This window comes from Peromyscus maniculatus, chromosome 3 (assembly GCF_049852395.1).
Source record: "Peromyscus maniculatus bairdii isolate BWxNUB_F1_BW_parent chromosome 3, HU_Pman_BW_mat_3.1, whole genome shotgun sequence".
Lineage (NCBI taxonomy): Eukaryota > Metazoa > Chordata > Mammalia > Rodentia > Cricetidae > Peromyscus > Peromyscus maniculatus.
In genome coordinates, this window is record NC_134854.1 from 135,639,872 (window position 1) to 135,659,829 (window position 19,958).

General features: G+C 46.9%; 1 protein-coding gene across 2 annotated transcripts; it reads left to right on the forward strand.

Moving 5' to 3' along the window:
* The first annotated feature begins 8,166 nt into the window (after positions 1-8,166).
* On the forward strand, positions 8,167-12,091 carry Jagn1 (jagunal vesicle mediated transporter 1). Of its 2 annotated transcripts, none has more exons than XM_006997823.4 (2): positions 8,167-8,394; positions 11,128-12,091. In XM_006997823.4, the coding sequence occupies exons 1-2, from the start codon at positions 8,306-8,308 to the stop codon at positions 11,588-11,590; spliced, it is 552 nt and encodes a 183-aa protein (XP_006997885.3). In that variant the 5' UTR covers positions 8,167-8,305; the 3' UTR covers positions 11,591-12,091. The 2 variants fall into 2 exon arrangements, with proteins under 2 accessions (XP_006997885.3, XP_076423717.1); XM_076567602.1 differs by having other exon boundaries at positions 8,179-8,401.
* The last annotated feature ends 7,867 nt before the right edge of the window (positions 12,092-19,958 follow it).

Sequence of the window (19,958 nt, forward strand, 5' to 3'; positions counted from 1 at the left end):
GACTTGGAGAGATGGCTCAGTGGTTAAGAGCACTTGACTGCTCTTCCAGAGGTCCTGAGTTCCATTCCAACAAATGCACATTAGTTCACAACCATCTGTAATGGGATCAGATTCCTTCTTCTGGTGTATACATAAAATACATGAATAAATCTTTAAAAGAAAAAAAAAAGAGCACTGACTGCTAAAAAAAGGGGGTGGGGGAAGAGCCGGGCGGTGGTGGCGCACACCTTTAATCCCAGCACGTGGGAGGCAGAGGCAGGCAGATCTCTGTGAGTTCGAGGCCAGCCTGGTCTACAGAGGGAGATCCAGGACAGGCCCCAAAACTACACTGAGAAACCCTATCTCAAAAAACAAAAAAACAAAACAGAAAAAAAAAAGGGGGGGGGGACGGGGGGGAGGGCCATGAGTTTGAAGCTAGCCTGGGCTATAGAGTAAGGTCCTGTCTCAAAAACAAAAATATATACATAATAAAAACTTTTGCAACTTAGGCACTCAATAGATAGAATTGATTGTTATTGATAAAATATTATATGTAATTAGTAGAAGCAGAGATTAGGACAAGGTACACTATGTGATATTAAAATAAAATATCTTGCCAGGAGTGGTAGGTCATTCCTGTTATGCCTACAATCCTGCCTAGCACTTGAGAAGCCAAGGCAGGAAGACTGCTGTGAATGAGACCAGCCTGGGCTACAGGGAGCTTATGGACCAGCCTGGGCTACAGGGAGCTTATGATGTGCCATCCTGGACTACAGGGTGGGAAATCACAAATCTTGGGTCTAATGAAGTACAGGCCTCAAGAGACAGTGGCAGGAGGATCATCTCCATTTGAAGACAAGCCTGAGCTATAGAATCTCAGAAAAAATTAAGAGTATAAGATCTATGATCTATTGCTATAAACACTACAACTAAAAAATAAAACGGCCAGCAAGATGACCCAGTGGGAAGGGCACTTGCTGTCAAACCTGACAGCCTGAAATTGGTCCCGAGGACCCCCACGGTAGAAAGAGAAACTGACTCCCATTGGTTGTCCTTGCATGAACCAACACACACACACACACACACACACACACACACGTCCACATCAAAACTCTACAAAAACCATTCCCATTATGTCTAGCGTTGGAGAGATGTCCCAGTGGTCAAGAGCACTGGCTTCTCTTCCAGAGGATCCAGGTTCTATTTCCAGCACCCATATGGCAATTCGCAGTGGTTTACATCTCTACTTCCCGGGGATCTGGCGCTCTCTTTAGGCCTCCGTGAGCACTGCATACAGGTGGTGCCAAGACTTACATGGAGGCAAAACACTATGTATGTAAAAATAAATCTTCAAGAAGCCTGACAATCAGAGAGGCAGGAAAGGACATTTGTTCAGTGTGGCCACACCAGGAAAAGTGAGAGGAGCCGCCTCTTCAGCCCTGTTTTTGGGGTGTGGATGGTAGCTCAAGGATTTCACACAACAACAACAACAACAAAACAGGACATCTGGAGATGGTGGCGCACGCCTTTAATCCCAGCGCTTGGGAGGCAGAGGCAGGGGAATCTCTGTGAGTTCGATGCCAGCCAGAATGACATGGTGGATTCCAGGCTAACGAAAACTACAAAATAAGACACTATCTCAAAGATTAAAAATAAGGGACAATAAATATGCGCAGCCAAGCAGTCTTGCTCAAACAATTGTAATCGACTGCTACCTCCAGTCTGGGGTATGGGTCCTGCAGTTGCTAGGTGGAGAATTGCCTCCCAGACTGCTCCTGGATCTTTCGACAAACTGAAAAGGAGAACTGGCTCAGGAGGAGATCAGAGAAGAGGGGCCGAATCAGAATGAGGATTGTGTCTTCAGGTTTAGGGCAACCACTGGAGACTTCTAGGCACTGCTATGGTGGTTTGGAACAGGATGTGGGAAGAGCTTATTGCTGGCAATCTGTAATGTCCCTTTAAATCCTTTTTTTATCTATTATCTTTTAAAAGAATTTTTATTTTGTGTATAAATACGTGTGTATATGTATGTTCACCACTTGCATGCAGTGCCTATGGAGGCCAGAAGAGGGCGACACCCCCTGGAACCAGAACTGCTGTATGGTGCTGAGAACTGAGCTTCCTTCCTCTATAAGAGAAGCACATGCTGCTAACCACTGAGCCGTCTCTCCAGCCCACCCCCTTTTATGTGTGTATGTATGTACGTATGTATGTATGTATGTATGTATGTATGTATATATGTATGTATGTGTGTGTGGGCATGTGTGGAGGTCAGAGGACAGTTTGCTGGACTTGTGTCTCTCCTTCCACCCTGTGGGTCCTAGGGATAAAACCCAGGCTGGTAGCATGTCCCTGTACATAGAGCCGTCTCCTGAGCTTTATTCCAATAAACCTTGAAAATGTCTTGTTTACCACTGGTATCTTCATCCTTAAAGGGGAAGGACAGAGCTCCAGATACAATGAGTGAAAATTGGCCTTTTATTATCAGTCTTTAAGATGAGTACTTAAAAATTTTTGTTTATGGGCTGGAGAGATGGCTCAGTGGTTAAGAGCACCGACTGCTCTTCTGGAGGACCTGGGTTCAATTTCCATCACCCACATGGCAACTAACAACTGTCTGTAACTCCAAGATCTGACACCTTCACACAGACATACATGCAGGCAAACAAATAAATAAATAAAAAAGTAAATAAAAATAAATAATTTTAAAAAATTTGTTTCAGATTTTTTTTAAAGGCAGGGCTTCTTTGTGTAGCCTAGGTTGTTCTGGAACTTGATTTGTAGACCAGGCTGGATTAGAGACCCACCTGCCTCTGCCTCCCAGAGTGCTGGGACCAAAGGCATGTGCCACCATGCCTGACTAAGACGAGTACTTTTAAAATGCCTAAGACGTGTACAGTCACAGTTGGTTGGGAAGCTGATTCAGACCTTAAGATAGCAAAGGGGTAGAGGTGTCCATGCAACATGAAGACAGAGATGCCCAGCTTTTCACTATCCTTTAGTCATGTGGCCGGCCTCTGCAGGTCCAAGTGAGGAGTCACTGGCTCTCACGGTATGGCATTCTTTAGAGCTAAGCCAATCCCTGCAAGAGGCAACACTCATCACTGAGCATTTGTGGTGTGTCACCCTGGAGGCTGATAACACAGAAGAAAGCAAGACAGCTTTAGGCCACCTGGAGGAGCTGGACCAGAGACCAGCTGGAGGTGGAGTGCTGATGTGCACCTCTCATCCTGAGCCCCTGGAGGCTGTCAGCCTGGGCCACACAGTCAGAGATCCTGCCTCAAAAAAACTTTTTTTTTTCCGGCTGCTTGGTGGTGGTGGCACACACACTTTAGTCCCAGCACTCAGGAGGCAGGGCCAGCCTGGTCTAAGGGTAGGTTTCAGGACAGCCAATGCTACACAGAGAGACCCTGTCTTGAGACAAGGTCTCAAAAAAAAAAAAAAAAAACCAAAAGTTGTTTCATTTTGTTAGTTTTCTAATAATGTACTGGGGAGAAAACAAAAAATAAAGCAATGCAGTTGGGCGTGGTGGCTTGGGCCTGGGATCCCAGCACTTGAGAGGCAGAGGCTGGCCGATTGCATTGAGTTTAAGGGCGCCCTGCCCTGCGCAGTGAGTTGCAGGGCAGTGTGGACTGCAGGGTAAGACCTTGACTTTCAAAAGCACAAGGGCCGTCAAAATGGCTCATCAGGTACTCGAAAACTTGATGGCCTGAGTTCAGTCCTTGGGACCTACATAATGGAAGAACTGACCCCGAGTCACGTTCTGACCTTCACACATGCCGTGTGTGTGTGTGTGTGTGTGTGTGTGTGTGTGTGTGTGTGTGTGTATCACACACTAAATAGTATAAAAGATTAAAAAAACCCACAAGCAAGAACAAAACCAATGTGGTATGATAACCAATGTCTGGAGAGCTAACAGGTCTGTGGACCTAGAGAAGTAGAGAAGATAATGTAATGTCCTGAGGGGAATCAGGGAACCTGTCAGAGCATAAAGAAAGCTACATAGGCCTGTTATTCCTTCACTTGGGAGATGGTGGAGGCAGGAGGATCAGGATCCTGTTCAAGGTCATCTCATCTACATAGTAAGTGAGTTTAGGTCTAGCCTGGGTTACATGAGACCCTGTCTCAAAAGAAAAAAAAAAAAAGGAAACATGGTGTAACAGATTTGAGATTGAAACACAAAAATAGCTCAACCCTCAGGCAGACAGCAGGCAGCCAGGGGAAAAGTCCAAGGAAGCAGTTCCGAAAGGAAGTTCCAGGGGAAAGGTCAGGCCCCTTCCCTCGACAGTCACGCCCCATTTAGTAAACATTCCATGTGCACTTGATGTTTCTAGATAGATAGGCCTGAGGATGACTCATGGAGGCTGACACACTAAGTTTATCACAGGACACACAGGGAGAAAAAGGTAGGAAAAACAGGCCTAATGCCATGGACTGCCTGCCTGAGGGGTTCTTCACAGGGCTTTGGAGAAGACCCTCTGGGTCTCACTGAACTTCATCTCTCAAGAACCACTCCTCAGATGTTTACACTGTCAGGCACTTTGAGCTGCAGGGACATGAGGACTCAGTTCTGGTCCCTGCCTCTGGATTCACATTTGGAGGAAGGAAGTCACACCGGGTTAGAGCTCTCAACTTATGCACTGGGTGAGAATCTCCCAAGATGCCTTGCAGTAGAGACACACTGTGGGGATGACCGAAAACTTCAGGGGCAAAGACGAAACAGAAGCTTGAAAAGAGCCCTCAATCCCAGCACTTGGAAGACAGAGGCAGGCAATTTCTGTGAGCTGGAGGCCAGCCTGGTCTACATAATACGTAAATAAGTACCAGGCCATCAACCATGGTTATGTAGAGAGCTGTCTCTCTAAAAAAGAAAAGAAAGGAAGGAAGAAAAATAAAGAAGAAAGGAAAAAGCTCAGCAGGGGCTGGAGAGACACCTCAGCAGTTAGAACACTGTTGCTTCACAGAACACCTGGGTTGGTTTCTCAGAACCCGTATGGTGGTTCACAACCATCTGTAATTCCAGTTCCAGGGGGTCCAATGTCCTCTTAGGGCATCAGGCACCCACATGGCACACATACATTCGTGCAGACAAAACACTCATATACAATTTTTTTTTTTTTAAAAGAGACAGGGTTTCTCTCTGTAGCCCTGACTGTCCTAGAACTCACGGGTCTACCTGACGCAGCCCCTGACTGCTGGGACTAAAGGGCTGCACCACCACCACCTGGCTTAATAAAAAAAAAAAAAAAAAAAAAAAAGCTTGATACATTCAACTATTCTTCATGGGGGGGGGGGAGATGGCTGAGCAATTGTTGTTCTTCCAATGAACTGGAGTTAGACTCTCAGCACCCACTTAAGGAGGCTCATGACCATTTGTAACTCCAGCTCAACCTCTTCTGGCTTCCACAGGTACCCACACATATGTCCCCATACACACACACACACACACACACACACACACACACACACCTCACACATGTCTGTTCTTCATGCTAACATTGTGACACTCTAAGCAAAATCAGATACACAAGAGTCAGGCACAGTGGCACATGCCTTAGTCCCGACTTTGAGAGGCTAAAGAGAATCAAACAGGAATTGGACATTTGGACAGCATCAAGAGAAATTGCCTTTGAACATATGAAATGATAGCATCACAGAAATAGAATTGCAATTTAAACCAGGTATGTGACTCCTCCTCCAGAAAATAGAGGGTTGGAGAAATGACTCAGTGGTTAAGAACACCTGCTGTTTTTGCAAAGGACCTAGGTTATTTTGTTTTGTTGAGACAGGGTAACTCTGGCTGTCCTGGAATTCACTATGTAGACCAGGCTAGCCCGGCATGTATGTCTGTGCACCAGATGCATGCCGGGCGTTAGAGGCTGCCAGAAGAGAGTGTCAGATCCTCTGGAGCTGGAGTTATAGGTGGTTGTGAGCTGCTATGTGGGTGCTGGGAATTGTACTTGGTCCTCTAGAAGAACAGCCAGTGCTCTTAACTGCTGGGCCATCTCTCTAGTCCCTGATACCTGCTTTTAAGGGATTTGCATTTTTGTTTTGAGTTAATACATGTCGGAGAAATTTTCCAGATCAGTAAGAAACACCATCCTTACAATTTCTTCCTGCAGCTTCTCAGCAATATTTTAACTCAAAGATCTTCCTCATCCAGCTCTCAAGCCGCTGGATTGTTTCTTGCTTCTGCTACTGACATAGTTTTCATCTTGATCCCCTTCTCCAGCCCATTCTCCATACAGCAACTCGATATGTGTACACCAATGACAGGTAGATAGATGATAGATAGATAGATGGTGGATGATGACTGATAATTCACTATGTTGCCTAGGTTGACCTCAAACTCACGCTTCAGCTTCCCAAATGATGTGATTACAGGCATCACTATTATGCCCAGCACAACAATTTATTTGTCTTTTTAAATTTTTAATTACTTTCTTTTTTCTTTTTTTGGCTTTTTGAGACAGGGTTTCTCTGTGTAGCTTTGCGCCTTTCCTGGAACTCACTCTGTAGCCCAGCCTGGCCTCGAACTCACAGAGATCTGCCTGCCTCTGCCTCCCAAGTGCTGGGATTAAAGACATGCACCACCACCACCCGGCTATAAATTTTTGTGTGTGTGTGTATGGGTGTTTGGCCTGCATGAAGGTTTGTGCACTATAGATGTGCAGTACTCACCTAGGTGAGTAAGAAGGTGCCAGAGACTCTGGAATTGGAGTTTTAGTCCACTGTGAGCTGCCATGTGGGTGTTAAGAGCCAAAGCCCAAAGGGCTGGAGAAGGATCAGTGGTTAAGAGTGATTGTTCTTGCAGAGGACCCAGTTTCGATTCCCAAAACCCACATGGTAGCTCAGAACAAGAACTCCAGCTCCAGAGGATTTGACAACCTCTCCTGGCCTCCTCTGGTACCAGGCATGCATCTGGTGCATAGACATATACATGCTCTACATGGTGACAAGCACTCTGTGAGTTCAAGGCTGGCCTACATAGGGAATTCCAAGACATAGTGAGACCCTGTCTCAACCAAACAATCAGGGTCCTTTGCAAGAACAGCAGGTGCTTTTAACCACTGAGCCTCTGAATCCTGCCTCTACCTTTCAAGTGACGAGATTACAAACGTTCGCCACCATCTTTGTTCCAGTTGGCCCTCAAGGTCCCAGGGTTTCAGTTTAGATCCTGCCGCTATGGATTTTGCAGTGGGGACGAGATGCATCTTCGCTGCATCAGCCTTGGGGTGTGTCCTCTCGGTACTGCACTTTCAGGAGCATAAAGTCGTTTTGCTCCGGACCCTAAGCCTAAGGTTATGTGGAGTTGCAAGAAGTGTAAGTGCGCAACCACCCACTGGGCAATTGGTCAAAGATGCCAAGTCTAGACAGGCATGGAGTTTAAGACTATACAATCATAGCCGGGCGGTGGTGGCGCACGCCTTTAATCCCAGCAATCGGAAGGCAGAGCCAGGCGGAGTGAGTTCGAGGCCAGCCTGGTCTACAGAGCGAGATCCAGGAAAGGCACAAAGCTACACAGAGAAACCCTGTCTCGAAAAACAAAACAAAACAAAACAAAACAAAAAGACTATATAATCACACCTGGGGAGACTGAAGCAAAAAGGCCGTCAAGAATTCGAGGCCATCCTGAAACACATGAGACCCTGTCTCAAGAATAAGAATTTAGGGGCTGGAGAGATGGCTCAGTGGTTAAGAGCACCGACTGCTCTTCCAGAGGTCCTGAGTTCAATTCCCAGCAACCACATGGTGGCTCACAACCACCTGTAATGAGATCTGGTGCCCTCTTCTGGCCTGCCAGGACATACGCAGACAGAACATTGTGTATAATAAATAAATAAATCTTTAAAAAAGAATAAGAATTTAGGGTCTAATCTAGAGAGATGGCTCAGCGGTTAAGAGCCCAGAAGACCTGGGGTTGGAATTAATCCCAGCACTCACATTGTAGCTAACAGTAGTCTATCTTACATCCTCTCCCAGCCTCTCCCTGCACAAGAAACGCACACGGTACGGTGCACGACAAAACACCCACACACAAAGAAATAAGTAATTTAAAAAATGTTTTACAATCAAGTAAAAGTGCTAATTCTAGGGACTAAATTAACTCCTCAGTAGCCCTACTCCGGGAAAGACGAAGGACGCATGCGCGGAGGAGAAACCACAGAGTCGGACCTCCTGGGATAGAGAGGCCGGAAGTCCTCCCGGAGCTGCACGCCGGGTAGTGGAAGCGTACCGAGGAGGCAAGAAAGGGGTCCGCTGGGGGATTGGCTGGGTCGGTGAGCCAGAGGGTTGGCGTGAGCGGCCTGGAAATCGGTTCTGCACGATGGCATCTCGGGCAGGCCCGCGCGCGGCCGGCACCGACGGCAGCGACTTTCAGCACCGGGAGCGCGTCGCCATGCACTACCAGATGAGGTATGAGGTGAGCCAGGAGCACCGAGGCCTTCCCCGGGAGGAGCCTGCGGGTCCCGGGAAGCGACGCCGGCCGGCTGTCCGCACGGCGTCGCTCCCCTAGCCAGCTGTCACGGGCCACCGGGGCTCCTGCTCCGGCGAGCGCCTCGGGTCTGCTTACGGGCCGGGGAAGCCTGTGGCCCGCCTTGACCTGCCTTGTGCTTTGAGGGGATCCGGCCAGCCCAGGCTCATATGGATCGCTGCTGGCCCCTCCGAGTGACCTTGGGAACGTCATTTTTCCTTTTTCAAACCGAAGGCCCACAGTGTAGAGCTCAGACTGGCCTCGAACTCATGGCCTTCCCTCCTCAGCCTCGCGAGTGTTCTGTGTGCGTGTGCGTGTGTATGTGAATTTGTGCACTCGAGAGCAGGTGCTTGCAGAATCCAGTAGAGGGTGTCCACAGCTCAGAAGTGATTTTGTGAGATAGCGTCTTGGTATGTGGTCCAGGCCAGCCTCCAGGAGCAGCATGTGCATCTTTCCAGTCCCCAGGCAGGTTATTTCTAATGGAGCCTCAGTTCCCTCATCTTCAGAGGGAGAAATCTCATACTTTTTAGGTTTTAGTGAGGAATTAGCAAATCATTTGTGTAAAGGTGTAGCATAATACCACATGGTAGGTGCTAAATTGTGGGGCTGTGGGGGTGGTTGTGAGTGGTAAGAAGTGTCCGTCTCCAACCAGAGGTTTAGGAGATGTCCCTGTAAGGAGGTCTTTCTATATCCCTTTATTGGTTTGATAAATCCTTACTGGCCATCTATCCATCCTGCATTGTTTTTGTTTTTGAGCTGAGGATCGATCCCAGGGCCTTGCTCTTGCTAGGCGAGCTCTCTACCACTGAGCTAAATCCCCAACCCCCTATCCTGCATTGTATTAGGCACTGAGGACATAACAGTGAGCAAAACCAGACCTGGTATTTGCTTTCAGGTTATACCTTCAATAAAGGTTTTGGTTTTAGGTTTGAGTTTTATTTTATTTTTAAGGATTAGGGGACCTGGAATGTTAAACACATAGGGTTGTCTTTTCAGAGGGAGAGATGTATACCCTGTTTTCCACCCAGAAGTCTGCGAGCATGCGTGGTTAATAGTCTGGTAACCTTTGGACCTTTATCGTGAGCTTGTCAGTCTATAGACCCCATCTTTGTTTGATTGTTTATTTTTGGTTTGTCAAGACAGGGTTTCTTTGTGTGCCCCTGGCTGTCCTGGAACTCACTCTGTAGACCAGGCTGGCCTCAAACTCAGAGATCCATCTGCCTCTGCCTCCCAAGTGCTGGGATTAAAGGTGTGCGCCACCACCGCCCTATAGACCTTGTCTTTATGGAAGATGTCACATGTACTTTACAAAGAATTTCGATGTAGTGGTGTCTTAAGCTTTATTGTGCACAAGAGATTAAGTTAATTATCACCAGGAAAATTTTCATCAAATTGTGCTGTGCTTAAATACGCCCTAAAGTAAACCTCTCAGGGTCAGGCTCCTGAAGGGGCTGAGTTGTGTTGAACCCAGCTGCTTCCTTACCCCCTGCAGGTTGTTAACTCCTCTGGCTGTGGGGGTCGAAGAGACCCCCACATTGGCTCAGCTGTTGAGAGCACTTGCTGTTCTTGCAGAGGATCTAAATTCAGTTGCCCACACCCACATCAGGAGGCTACAGCCAGCCCCTGTAACCCCAGTTCAGGGGTTCTGATGCACTCACTGGCCTCCCAACTGCACAGGGGTGCATGTGGTCTTTAAAAAGAAAGAAAGAAAAGCCAGACTGGATCCTGCCTTCAAGGAGCTTGAATACCAGAAGTGATTTTATTTTTTTTTTTTTTCCCTTTTCTCCCTACCTCCTACATTTCCTATAATGAATTATTTTTTTCCTGAAATCCACTGATTTCTGCAGCTGGTTCTTTGCCTCCTTCTATACATACAGAAGGATGACAAACTCTTTGGACCCTTCTCTCTCCACTCTAGGCCCCTGCCTAACGGGTGCCTCATAACCCACGCTCTTGTTTTCATGTTCTTAAAGATATGAAAAGGATAACAATTGAGACCCTAGAGGATTAAGACTAAGAGACACGTGCTTCCTTCACATGGGAACTATAGCTGGAGAAATAGCGGGAGCCTGAACTGTGGTCCTTGTTGCTGTACTTTCACTCCTGGCCTTCGTTTCTGTGATGAGAAGCCATCTTTCTAACCACAGCTCAGAATTCATGTCATAGCTTGGTGAGATAGTGTCTTAGTATGTAGTCCAGGCCAACCTCCAATTTGAGATCCTCCTTCCTCAGCCTCCCAGGTGCCATTACTGTTCTTCAGTCTTAAAGTCTACACATTCACAGTCTTTGTAACTGTTACTACCTCTCCCGTGTGTCTTGCCCCTTGATTTCCTGAAACACAAATATTTAAATGCTTTTATGCCTTTGTGCCTGCATATTTTTGCCTCTGCATAGACTATATGCCTACCTCCGCTCATCTCAGAACCTCAGCTTGAAATAGCTCTCTCCTCTAGCTAGCCTTCTCTGGCATCCCAGCTCATGCTAAATTGGTTCCTCCCTGGGATATCTTGGGCTTATATGTATTTACTTGAGCTGTATACTTCATTTTGCTCAGCCCCTATCAGAGGCTACATCATTCAAATTGTATCCATGTATTCAGTACAGGTGCCTGGAATATAGTTGGTGGTTGTAGCAATTTGAATGAAAATTGCTTTTCCCTCTGCTCTGCCTTACAGCGTGACGCTCAAACACGAAATCAAGAAGCTGATCTACGTCCATCTGGTCATATGGCTGCTGTTGGTTGCCAAGATGAGTGTGGGACACCTGAGGCTCTTGTCACATGATCAGGTGGCCATGCCCTATCAGTGGGAATATCCATATTTGTTGAGCATTGTGCCGTCTCTCCTGGGCCTTCTCTCCTTCCCTCGAAACAACATCAGCTACCTGGTGCTCTCCATGATCAGCATGGGGCTCTTCTCCATCGCGCCCCTCATTTATGGCAGCATGGAGATGTTCCCTGCGGCTCAGCAACTCTACCGCCACGGCAAGGCCTACCGCTTCCTGTTTGGTTTTTCTGCTGTCTCCGTCATGTACCTGGTATTGGTCCTGGCAGTCCAAGTTCATGCCTGGCACCTGTACTACAGCAAGAAACTCTTAGACTCTTGGTTCACCAGCACGCAGGAGAAGAAACGGAAATGAAGCCTGCCTGACGGACTTCTGAGGGGTGAAACCCGGGTCTCCCATTGAGCAGCCTGAAGGGAGCTGTTCAGAATCTCCACAGACTGCGGCATCTGTGATGTGGTGCCTAGTGCACACTAGGCGCATTCTGGCCTGGGGTTCTCTGTTACCATCCGCTGAGATGACAGAGCTGTAGTATTTAATTTATTCTTGACCAACCGCAACTGGTGACCAGTAGCCATGGAACACTTCAGTGGGTGAAGTTGAGGCCTCCAGGGTTTGGTTTTTCCAGACTGAGCCTTGTCCTTGCCTTCTCTGGGTCACAGTCCTACTTTCTCCATTCAATACCCTTCACCACCAACACTGAAAGAAATCTGGGATGGATCAGTACATGAAATTCTCCTTCAATCTGTAGGTCATGGGGCAGGCAACATTTGGGAAGTTGCTCCCCCTACAGGCTTCTCTGTTTACTGCAAACCATTTTAATTAAAAAAGAACCTCAATAAAGTTGACTGTCCTGTGCCTTGTGTTTGAGATTTGAGTGGGGGTTGGGGATTTAGCTCAGTGGTAGAGGGCTTGCTAGGCAAGGCCCTGGGTTCGGTCCTCACCTCTGGGGAAAAAAAAAAAGATTTGAGTGAATTTCAGAGTTGTGTTGCTTTAGAGGCATTAGTCATTATGGAAAGAATAGATGTTTCCTGAGGGACATGGACTGGCACTGGAGGACAGACTGGGGAGTCTAAGTCAGCTGCAGCCCTCTAGCTCTGGAGGGAACAGCCCTGGGATGGGGGTCACTGGAGGAGTGGCTGCTCTTACAGAGGACACAGGTTCAGTTCTCAGCACCCACATGGTGGCTTAAAGCCATTTGTAACTGCTGTCCCAGGGGATTTGATGCCCCCTTCTTGCCTCTGGAGTACTAGGCAGGCATGAGGCACGAAGACAAGCATGCAGGCAGAACACTGATACACAGAAAATAAGGGGTTTGGTTTGGTTTGGTTTGGTGTTTTTGTTTTTGTTTTTCGAGACAGGGTTTGTCAGTGTAGCCTTGGCTGCCCTGGAACTCCTCTAGACCAGGCTGGCCTCGAACTTACAGAGATCCACCTGCCTCTGCCAGCTGAAATTAAAGGTGTGTGCTACCACCCACCGCTCAGCTAAGGGTTTTGTTTTTAAGACATGGTCTCTCAATGTAGCCCTGGATATCCAGGAACTCAATATGTAGACCAGACTGGGCTCAAACTCAACAGAGATCCTTCCACCTTTGCCTACCAAGTACAGGGATTAAAGGTGTGTGCCACCACACCCATATATATATATATCTCCAGATGTTTACTCTCCACCCTTAAAGTGGATCATTTGGCTTGGGTTATGAGCTTCCCCCTTTTTTGCTGTTTTTAAAACGGTTTCTCTGTAGCTCTGGCTGTCCTAGAACTTGCTTTGTAGACCAGGCTGGCATCAAACTCAAATCCACCTGCCTCTGCCTCCCAAGTGCTGAGTTATGAACTTTCTATTTGGTTATTTATGTTTATCAGTCTTTTGTGTGTCTAAAACTGCATAATAGTATCCAAAAGAAATTTTAAAACTGCTTGTTTGAGTCTGTAGTTTTCCACTAGCTGACAAATAACCTGAAGAAAAGTAAGAAAGAGGTTTGAGGTTTTTTTACCTTTTAGTTTTCTGTCCATGGTTCCTTGGCCTGCTTGTTGGGGGAATGTGCAAAAGAAGCCAGAAAAAGAAAAAGGTGAGAATCCAATATTGCCACTAGGGGCATACCACCAGTAACCTAACTTCCTTCCGATCAGGTCCTCCTAAAGCTTCCTCCACCTCCGAAATGCCACGAACTGGCAACCAATACTTTGGGAAAAAATAGCAAGGAGCTTCCAGTCTTGTGGGAATGTGCAGTGAACATAACATCTAATTGTGTGAGAGATCCACAGCTGAGATACAGTTAACAGTTACACCTAGAAGTCTAACAGTAACAGGGCAGGAAAGATGTGTGTCCCTTTGCCCTGGACTTTATTGTGCCTAGATGGTGCTCAGATCTATAACTGCAGAGATCTGGCCTCTACAGGCATAACTCTTTTGTTCTGGATACTTGTTGCTTGTATGGCCTGCAGAGCTAATTCTTCCAGATGTCCTGCTATCATTTCCTTCCTTCCTTCCTTCCTTCCTTCCTTCCTTCCTTCCTTCCTTCCTTCCTTCCTTCCTTCCTTCCTTCCTTCCTTCCTTCCTTCCTCCCTCCCTCCCTCCCTCCCTCCCTCCCTCCCTCCCTCCCTCCCTTCCTTCCTTCCTTTTTTGGAGGGGGGTTGTTCAAGACAGGGATTCTCTGTGTAGCCCTGGCTGTCCTGGAACTCAGAGATCTGCTGGGACTAAAGGCATGTGCCCGGCTCCTCCTGATCACTTCAAAGATAACTTCGTGGTTCTGCCTCAAGCCTGTTGCTGTTCCTAGGTCCTGTGCTGACATGAGTACACTCTGGATCATCATCCACCCCTCAAGCCTGTTGCTGTTCCTAGGTCCTGTGCTGACATGAGTACACTCTGGATCATCATCCACCCCTCAAGCTTGAAGCCCTCCCTGCGCTCCATGGACACGCTTCTATTCAGTGAACCTTTTTTGTTTTTCAAGACGGTTTCTCTGTGTAGCTTTGCACCTTTCCTGGAACTCACTTGTGAGCCCAGGCTGGCCTCAAACTCACAGAGATCCACCTGCCTCTGCCTCCCGAGTGCTGGGATTAAAGGCATGCGCCACCACCGCCCAGCGTGAACCTTCTTATACACTTAAACTTTCTCTACTTAAGGGGAGGCCTCTCAGTGGTAAAGTGTTCCTCGAGCTTGGACCAAGGCCCTGGGTTTGATTCCTACCAATTTAAAATAAAACAAAACAGAAAAGCCTTTTCTATTCTTACATTCCTTTATTAATCTTTAAAATGCCACTTAAATGAAAATTATGGAGTCTTCCAATTCCTCAAGTTGAAGAACAACTTTAATTTGGTTGTTTTCACTTTCTTCCTTTGTTATTATTTTTTTTTTAAATGAGACATAGCCCAGCATGACCTTAAACTATATAGCTGAGGATGACTTTGAACTCCTGAAGCTTTTGTCTCTACTTCCTAAGTGTGGGGATTACAGGTATGCGCCATCATGCCTGACTTATATTGCTTGTTTCATTGACAGAATTGCTAGTTTGCGTGTCTTCGGTTCCCTTGCTCATTAGTGTTCACTCAGCTTAGTGAATGAGTTACCTCGCCCTGTTGTGGACCAAAGTCTGTACTTCCCAGAGAACAGAACTGGACTGAAGCAGGAAGAAGCCCGTGGAAGCCCACGGACAAGGGAGTTTGCCGGGGGCTCAGCTGAGGCACACGTTGCTAATTTTCTAACGACTGTGATGCAAACCTTTATTAAACGGGTGCAAATTATTAGTCAAAGAGCTAAAAACTATTTTTAGTCATTAGAATAGTATTTTACATACAGTCTTTGAATACCTTGAAAACTCATTATGAAACTACTCAACAATTTTAAAACACTGTCATGCCAACATCAGTTTGTTAGTTTTGTGCTTGGAATTCTGCTTTCCTAGCCTTTTCCTATCACTTTTTTCTGCCTCATGGTTATGGTGTTCACAAATGAGTCCTCCTCTTGATTTAGTAGAAAGAATGCTGTTTGGGTTAGAAAATTCAGCTGGATATGGTGGTACATGTCTGTAATCCCAACCTTTGGGAGGTTGAAGCAGGAGGAATACTGAATGTGCGGCCACCCTGACATATATATAAAATGAAGCCCTATCTCAAAAAGCAGGATTGGAGTTAAAGGACCAATTGTAGGACTAAGATCAACCCTGCCTGTTTCACAGGTTGCTTTAAAGCTCCAATAGGCGAAGTATTGTGAAGGCATTTCAAGTTTTTTAATTTTGTTTTTGTTTTGTTTTTGGAGACACAGTTTCTCTGTGTAACAGCCCTAACTGTCCTGGAACTCATTCTAGACCAGGCTGGTCTCAAACTCGCAGAGATCCACCTCCCAAGTGCTGGGATTAAAGGTATGTGCCACCACGCCCTGTGTAATTAATTTCTTTAAATTAATTTTTCTGTACATAGGTGTTTTGCCAGCATGTATGTTTGTGCACCACATGTGAACCTGGTGCCTAAAAAGGCCAGAAGAGGGCATCTGATCCCCTGGGAGTGGAGTTACAAATGGTGGTGAGCTGCCATGTGGGTGCTGAGAATTAAACCCAAATCTTCTAGGAGAGTAGCCAGTGCTTTAACCACTGAAGTGTCCCTCTGGCCCGTGGGAAGGCATCTTATGGACTCTGTAACACCATATGGATGTCAAAAGTGGTGGTGGTCCCCCGTCTTTACAACAATACAAAGTGAAGGCTTTGGAGAGAGCCTTGAGAGATGGTCTAGACCCCAAGAAAGGCTTGTGTGCTGTGAGCAAGGATTATTAGGTTGAGATTCTAGCCAGGGAATTTACTATCTTTTGTTTGTTACATTTTATTGCCATCCTAGGAATTATGCAGGGCCTCACACTTAACTAGGCCAGTGTTCTCTCAACTGAGCCATCTCCTTATATCCTCCCCACTTTCTGACTCTCTCTGTAGCTCAGCTTGTCCTTGAACTCAGCAATCCTCCTGCCTCCGTAGTGCTGGGATTATGGGTGTTTCCACTCCCCAGTTGAGCCTGTTTTTTATGTGATGCATGGGCATTGTAGGTCTCTCCCATTGCTGTGAAGGTGAAATAAATATATATGAACTGTCTAGTACATAGAGGTCTATATATCAAGATGCCTTTCCTTGGTAAACAGTGTTGTGCTTGCCTCCTAAATTGAGAGTGTCTACCTGTTTTAGGAATACTTCTCTTTCCTCTTTTCCTCCTTCTGACAGGGTCTCTTTATAGAATCCTGCTTCTGTCTCCCAAATGCGATGTAGGTGTACATCACCATGCCTAGCTAGGAATGATGTCTCAGAATGCTGGAGGTTGGTCCGTTCTAGAAGAGCATTAGTGACACTTCACAGTCTTGGTCCACATTATTCTGACTGGTATGTTCAAGGTGCCCTGACAGGGAGTGCAGACCCAGCAGACCTTAGGAACCGACCATTACAGGAAACTCCTGTAGCTGCTACTCATAGCCAGTCCAGAGTCCATGCCTGGAAAGGACTGTAACAAGAAAAGTGGCATCCAGAGGCCCCGTAGTATACTCTCATTAAGCATGCATGCTTCAGGGCTGGCAAAACTTCCTGAGCCCCTGGCTTGGCCCCAAATAAAGGTCGTTGGAGCCTGAAGTCTTGGCCAGCTGATTCAGACACCTTGCAAGAGCACAAGGCTTTTACGCTGATGCCTCTGTTGCCTCCTCCCCCTGTTGCCTCCTATTCCAGCCTTCTAAGTTCTTACTCTCCCTGTTGACAGTTGCCAATCTCCTTCTCCCAAACTAGGCCCACCCATCACTCACTTTTCCTCTTCTTTGTTCTTTCCTGGTCTGCCTGCTTGCTCCCTCTCTCCCTCCCTTACCTCTCCCTTTCCATGGTCTCATGAAAACCCAGACCAGTCTCCGACTCACCATGTAGCTCCCTGCCTCCTGCCTCACCTCCCTCCCTAATACGGGGATTACGAGCTTCTGCCACCACATTCCACTTTCTAATTTCCTTCCTTACATCTTTACTCCACCTGCTTTATCACTGCTAAAACTAAAACTTTATGTGCAAAATGGGATCCAGAAACCCTCAGACTCCACGTAATGTGTCTGACAGAAAAAAACAGATGACATGATGTGTTGTCCTGCCTCTCCATTTCTTTGCTGTGTGTGTTTTTGGACAGGTCAGTCTTCCTGAGTGTTCCCTTTCTAAAGCTGGTCATTAGCCTGACCTCAAGAGTTGAAATGCTAATAACAAGCTAAAGAAAGCAGTGGGCATGATCCAGGTAGTTTCAAATATTGATCTCATCCCTTCCCTTTTTGGAACAGGCTCCAACCACACCAAATATGGAAGCCGGAGAGACAATAAACTGCATAGTTCCTTTCCCACATTTTGCTTTGTCTTTTATTTGTTGTTTGTTTGTTTGTTTGTTTGACAAGGTCTCACCATGTAGCCCTAACTGCCCTGTAACTCTCTGTGTAGGCCAGGCTGGCCTCAGACTCAGATCACAGAGATTTTCCTGCCTCTGCATCTGGAGTGCTGGGATCAAAGGTGTGCGTCACCGTGATGCCCGGCCTCCCCAATCCCTTGTCTTACGGTCTTCTCCTCTTGTCCCCTCGCACTCTCTTGCCCTCCCTTTATCTGTATGTCTTTACTGTCACCATTCACCATTTTTTTTTTTTTTTTGGTTTTTTTGAGACAGGGTTTCTCTGTGTAGCTTTGCGCCTTTCCTGGAACTCGCTTTGGAGACCAGGCTGGCCTCGAACCCACAGAGATCCGCCTGCCTCTGCCTCCTGAGTGCTGGGATTAAAGGCGTGCGCCACCACCGCCCGGCAACTGTCACCATTTTTTTTTTCTTCTTTTCCGACCATACTTTAGCCACCATCAGGAAGCAACTAACCAAATATTCTCATCTAGAGAGTCAGGCCAGAAGATCCAGGAGTCAAGAAAGGCAAGTGTAGAACAGAGCTCACATGCCAAACATCAGAAAACTCATGGTGGCACTGAGAGATGGCTCAGGGGATCAGAGCACCTGTTTCTCTTGGAGAGGACCTGGGTTTGATTCCAGCACCCACATGGTGGCTCATAGCCATCTGTACCTCCAGTTCCAGACACTCCGATACCTTTCTGATCTCTAAGGGCACCCAGCACATACATGATGCACATACATACATGCCATAAAACATCCATATACCTTAGAAAAATAATAAGACTTAAAAAAAAGTTTCATGTGCGTCGGACCTCCATGAGGTAGGCTGGAGGAAGACCCTTGACGCCATGCTTAGTCTGGCTAGACCCCCTTTTCTGCTCTCTGGATCTCACTGACTTGAGGTTGGCTCTGCACGAGGCAGCATTGGCAGCTGACCCTGTTGGTTCAAAGAGGCAGGTGAAGAAGCCCAGAGACTACGGGATGACAGCAGGTTGGGAGGCCCCGCTCTAGTGCAGCTCAAGTGCAGCTTCCTGGGCGATAGACTTTGACCTTGACCAAACCACCTTCCCTTCTGTTTCCTTATTTCTCTCCTCATGAAATTAAATAATTCTCACTTATCTGCCTCACAAGGTGTTTAGAGGGATCAAATATTGCTGTTGCTTTGTGAACTGGAAGTAGATAAGCTACTTAGATGAAATGTATCATGATTGATGCTCACTCAGCCGAGGAGCGCCTGCTCCCTGACTATCACTGCTAGGCACTGGAGAGAACACGGGGATTGAACCCACGGCCTTAAGTACACTAAGTAAGTGCTCTGCCACTGAGTCTACCCCCAGCCCTCTTTTTATTTCCTTTTAAAAATATTGTTTATTATACTGGGTGGTAGTGGCACACATCTTTAATCCCAGCACTTGGGAGGCAGAGGCAGGTGGATCTCTGTGAGTTCAGAGGCCAGCCTGGTCTGTAGAGTGAGTTCCAGGATGACCAAGGCTACACAGTGAAACCCTGCCACAAAAGACAAACAAAAACCCCAAAACAACAAAAAGTGTATGAATGCAAAAGCAAGAGGGTCATGGGTAGATTGGGGACTTCAGATGTGGCCCAAAAGATTTAGGAGTGGCCCAGAGAAGGCCTCGGTCATGTTTCTGAAGGGTGGTCCAGACTGAATCTCAGAAGGACAGAATGTTGGAGTTAGGATGTAGCTTTGTTGATAGTGTGCCTGCCTAGCACAAGACCCTGGATTCAGTCTCCAGCACGGAAGAAACTGGAAGTGGTGGTGCCAGGGATCTCAGTACTTGGGAAGTGGAGGTAGGAGGATCAGGAGCTCAAGGACATCCTTAGGCTACATAGAGAACATGAGAGCCTGTCTTGATGATAATAATAATAACGGGACTGGACAGATGTGAAATGCTTGCTGCATAAGTATTAGAACCTGAGTTCAGGGCCCCAGCACCCACACAATGCCAGACCATGGCAGAAAATACCTGTAGCTTCAGCACTGAGGAGAAGAGACAGGTGGATCCTAGGGGCTTGCTGCCCCACCAGCCTAGCTGAAACAGCAAGCTCTAGGTTCAGAGAAGATCCTGTCTCAAAACAAGGCAGAGACAAATCAGGAAGACACCCTGGTGTCAGCCTCTGGCCTCTACATAAGCCTGCATGGGCAAGTGCACCTGCCCACTTATGCATACAACACACACACACACACACACACACACACACACACACACACACACACACACAAGAGAGACAGAGAGAGAGAGAGAGAGAGAGAGAGAGAGAGAGAGGAGAGAGCGCACTATTTTTTTTTAAATTAATTTAAAAAGGAGAGACAATAGCAATACCAA

What these genes read in the sequence shown, in the direction of transcription:
- Jagn1 (XM_006997823.4), top strand. Translation starts at nt 8,306, where the DNA reads ATGGCATCTCGGGCAGGCCCGCGCGCGGCCGGCACCGACGGCAGCGAC. An exon ending in GCCATGCACTACCAGATGAG is followed by an intron (nt 8,395 to 11,127) that starts GTATGAGGTGAG and finishes TCTGCCTTACAG; the next exon opens with CGTGACGCTCAAACACGAAA.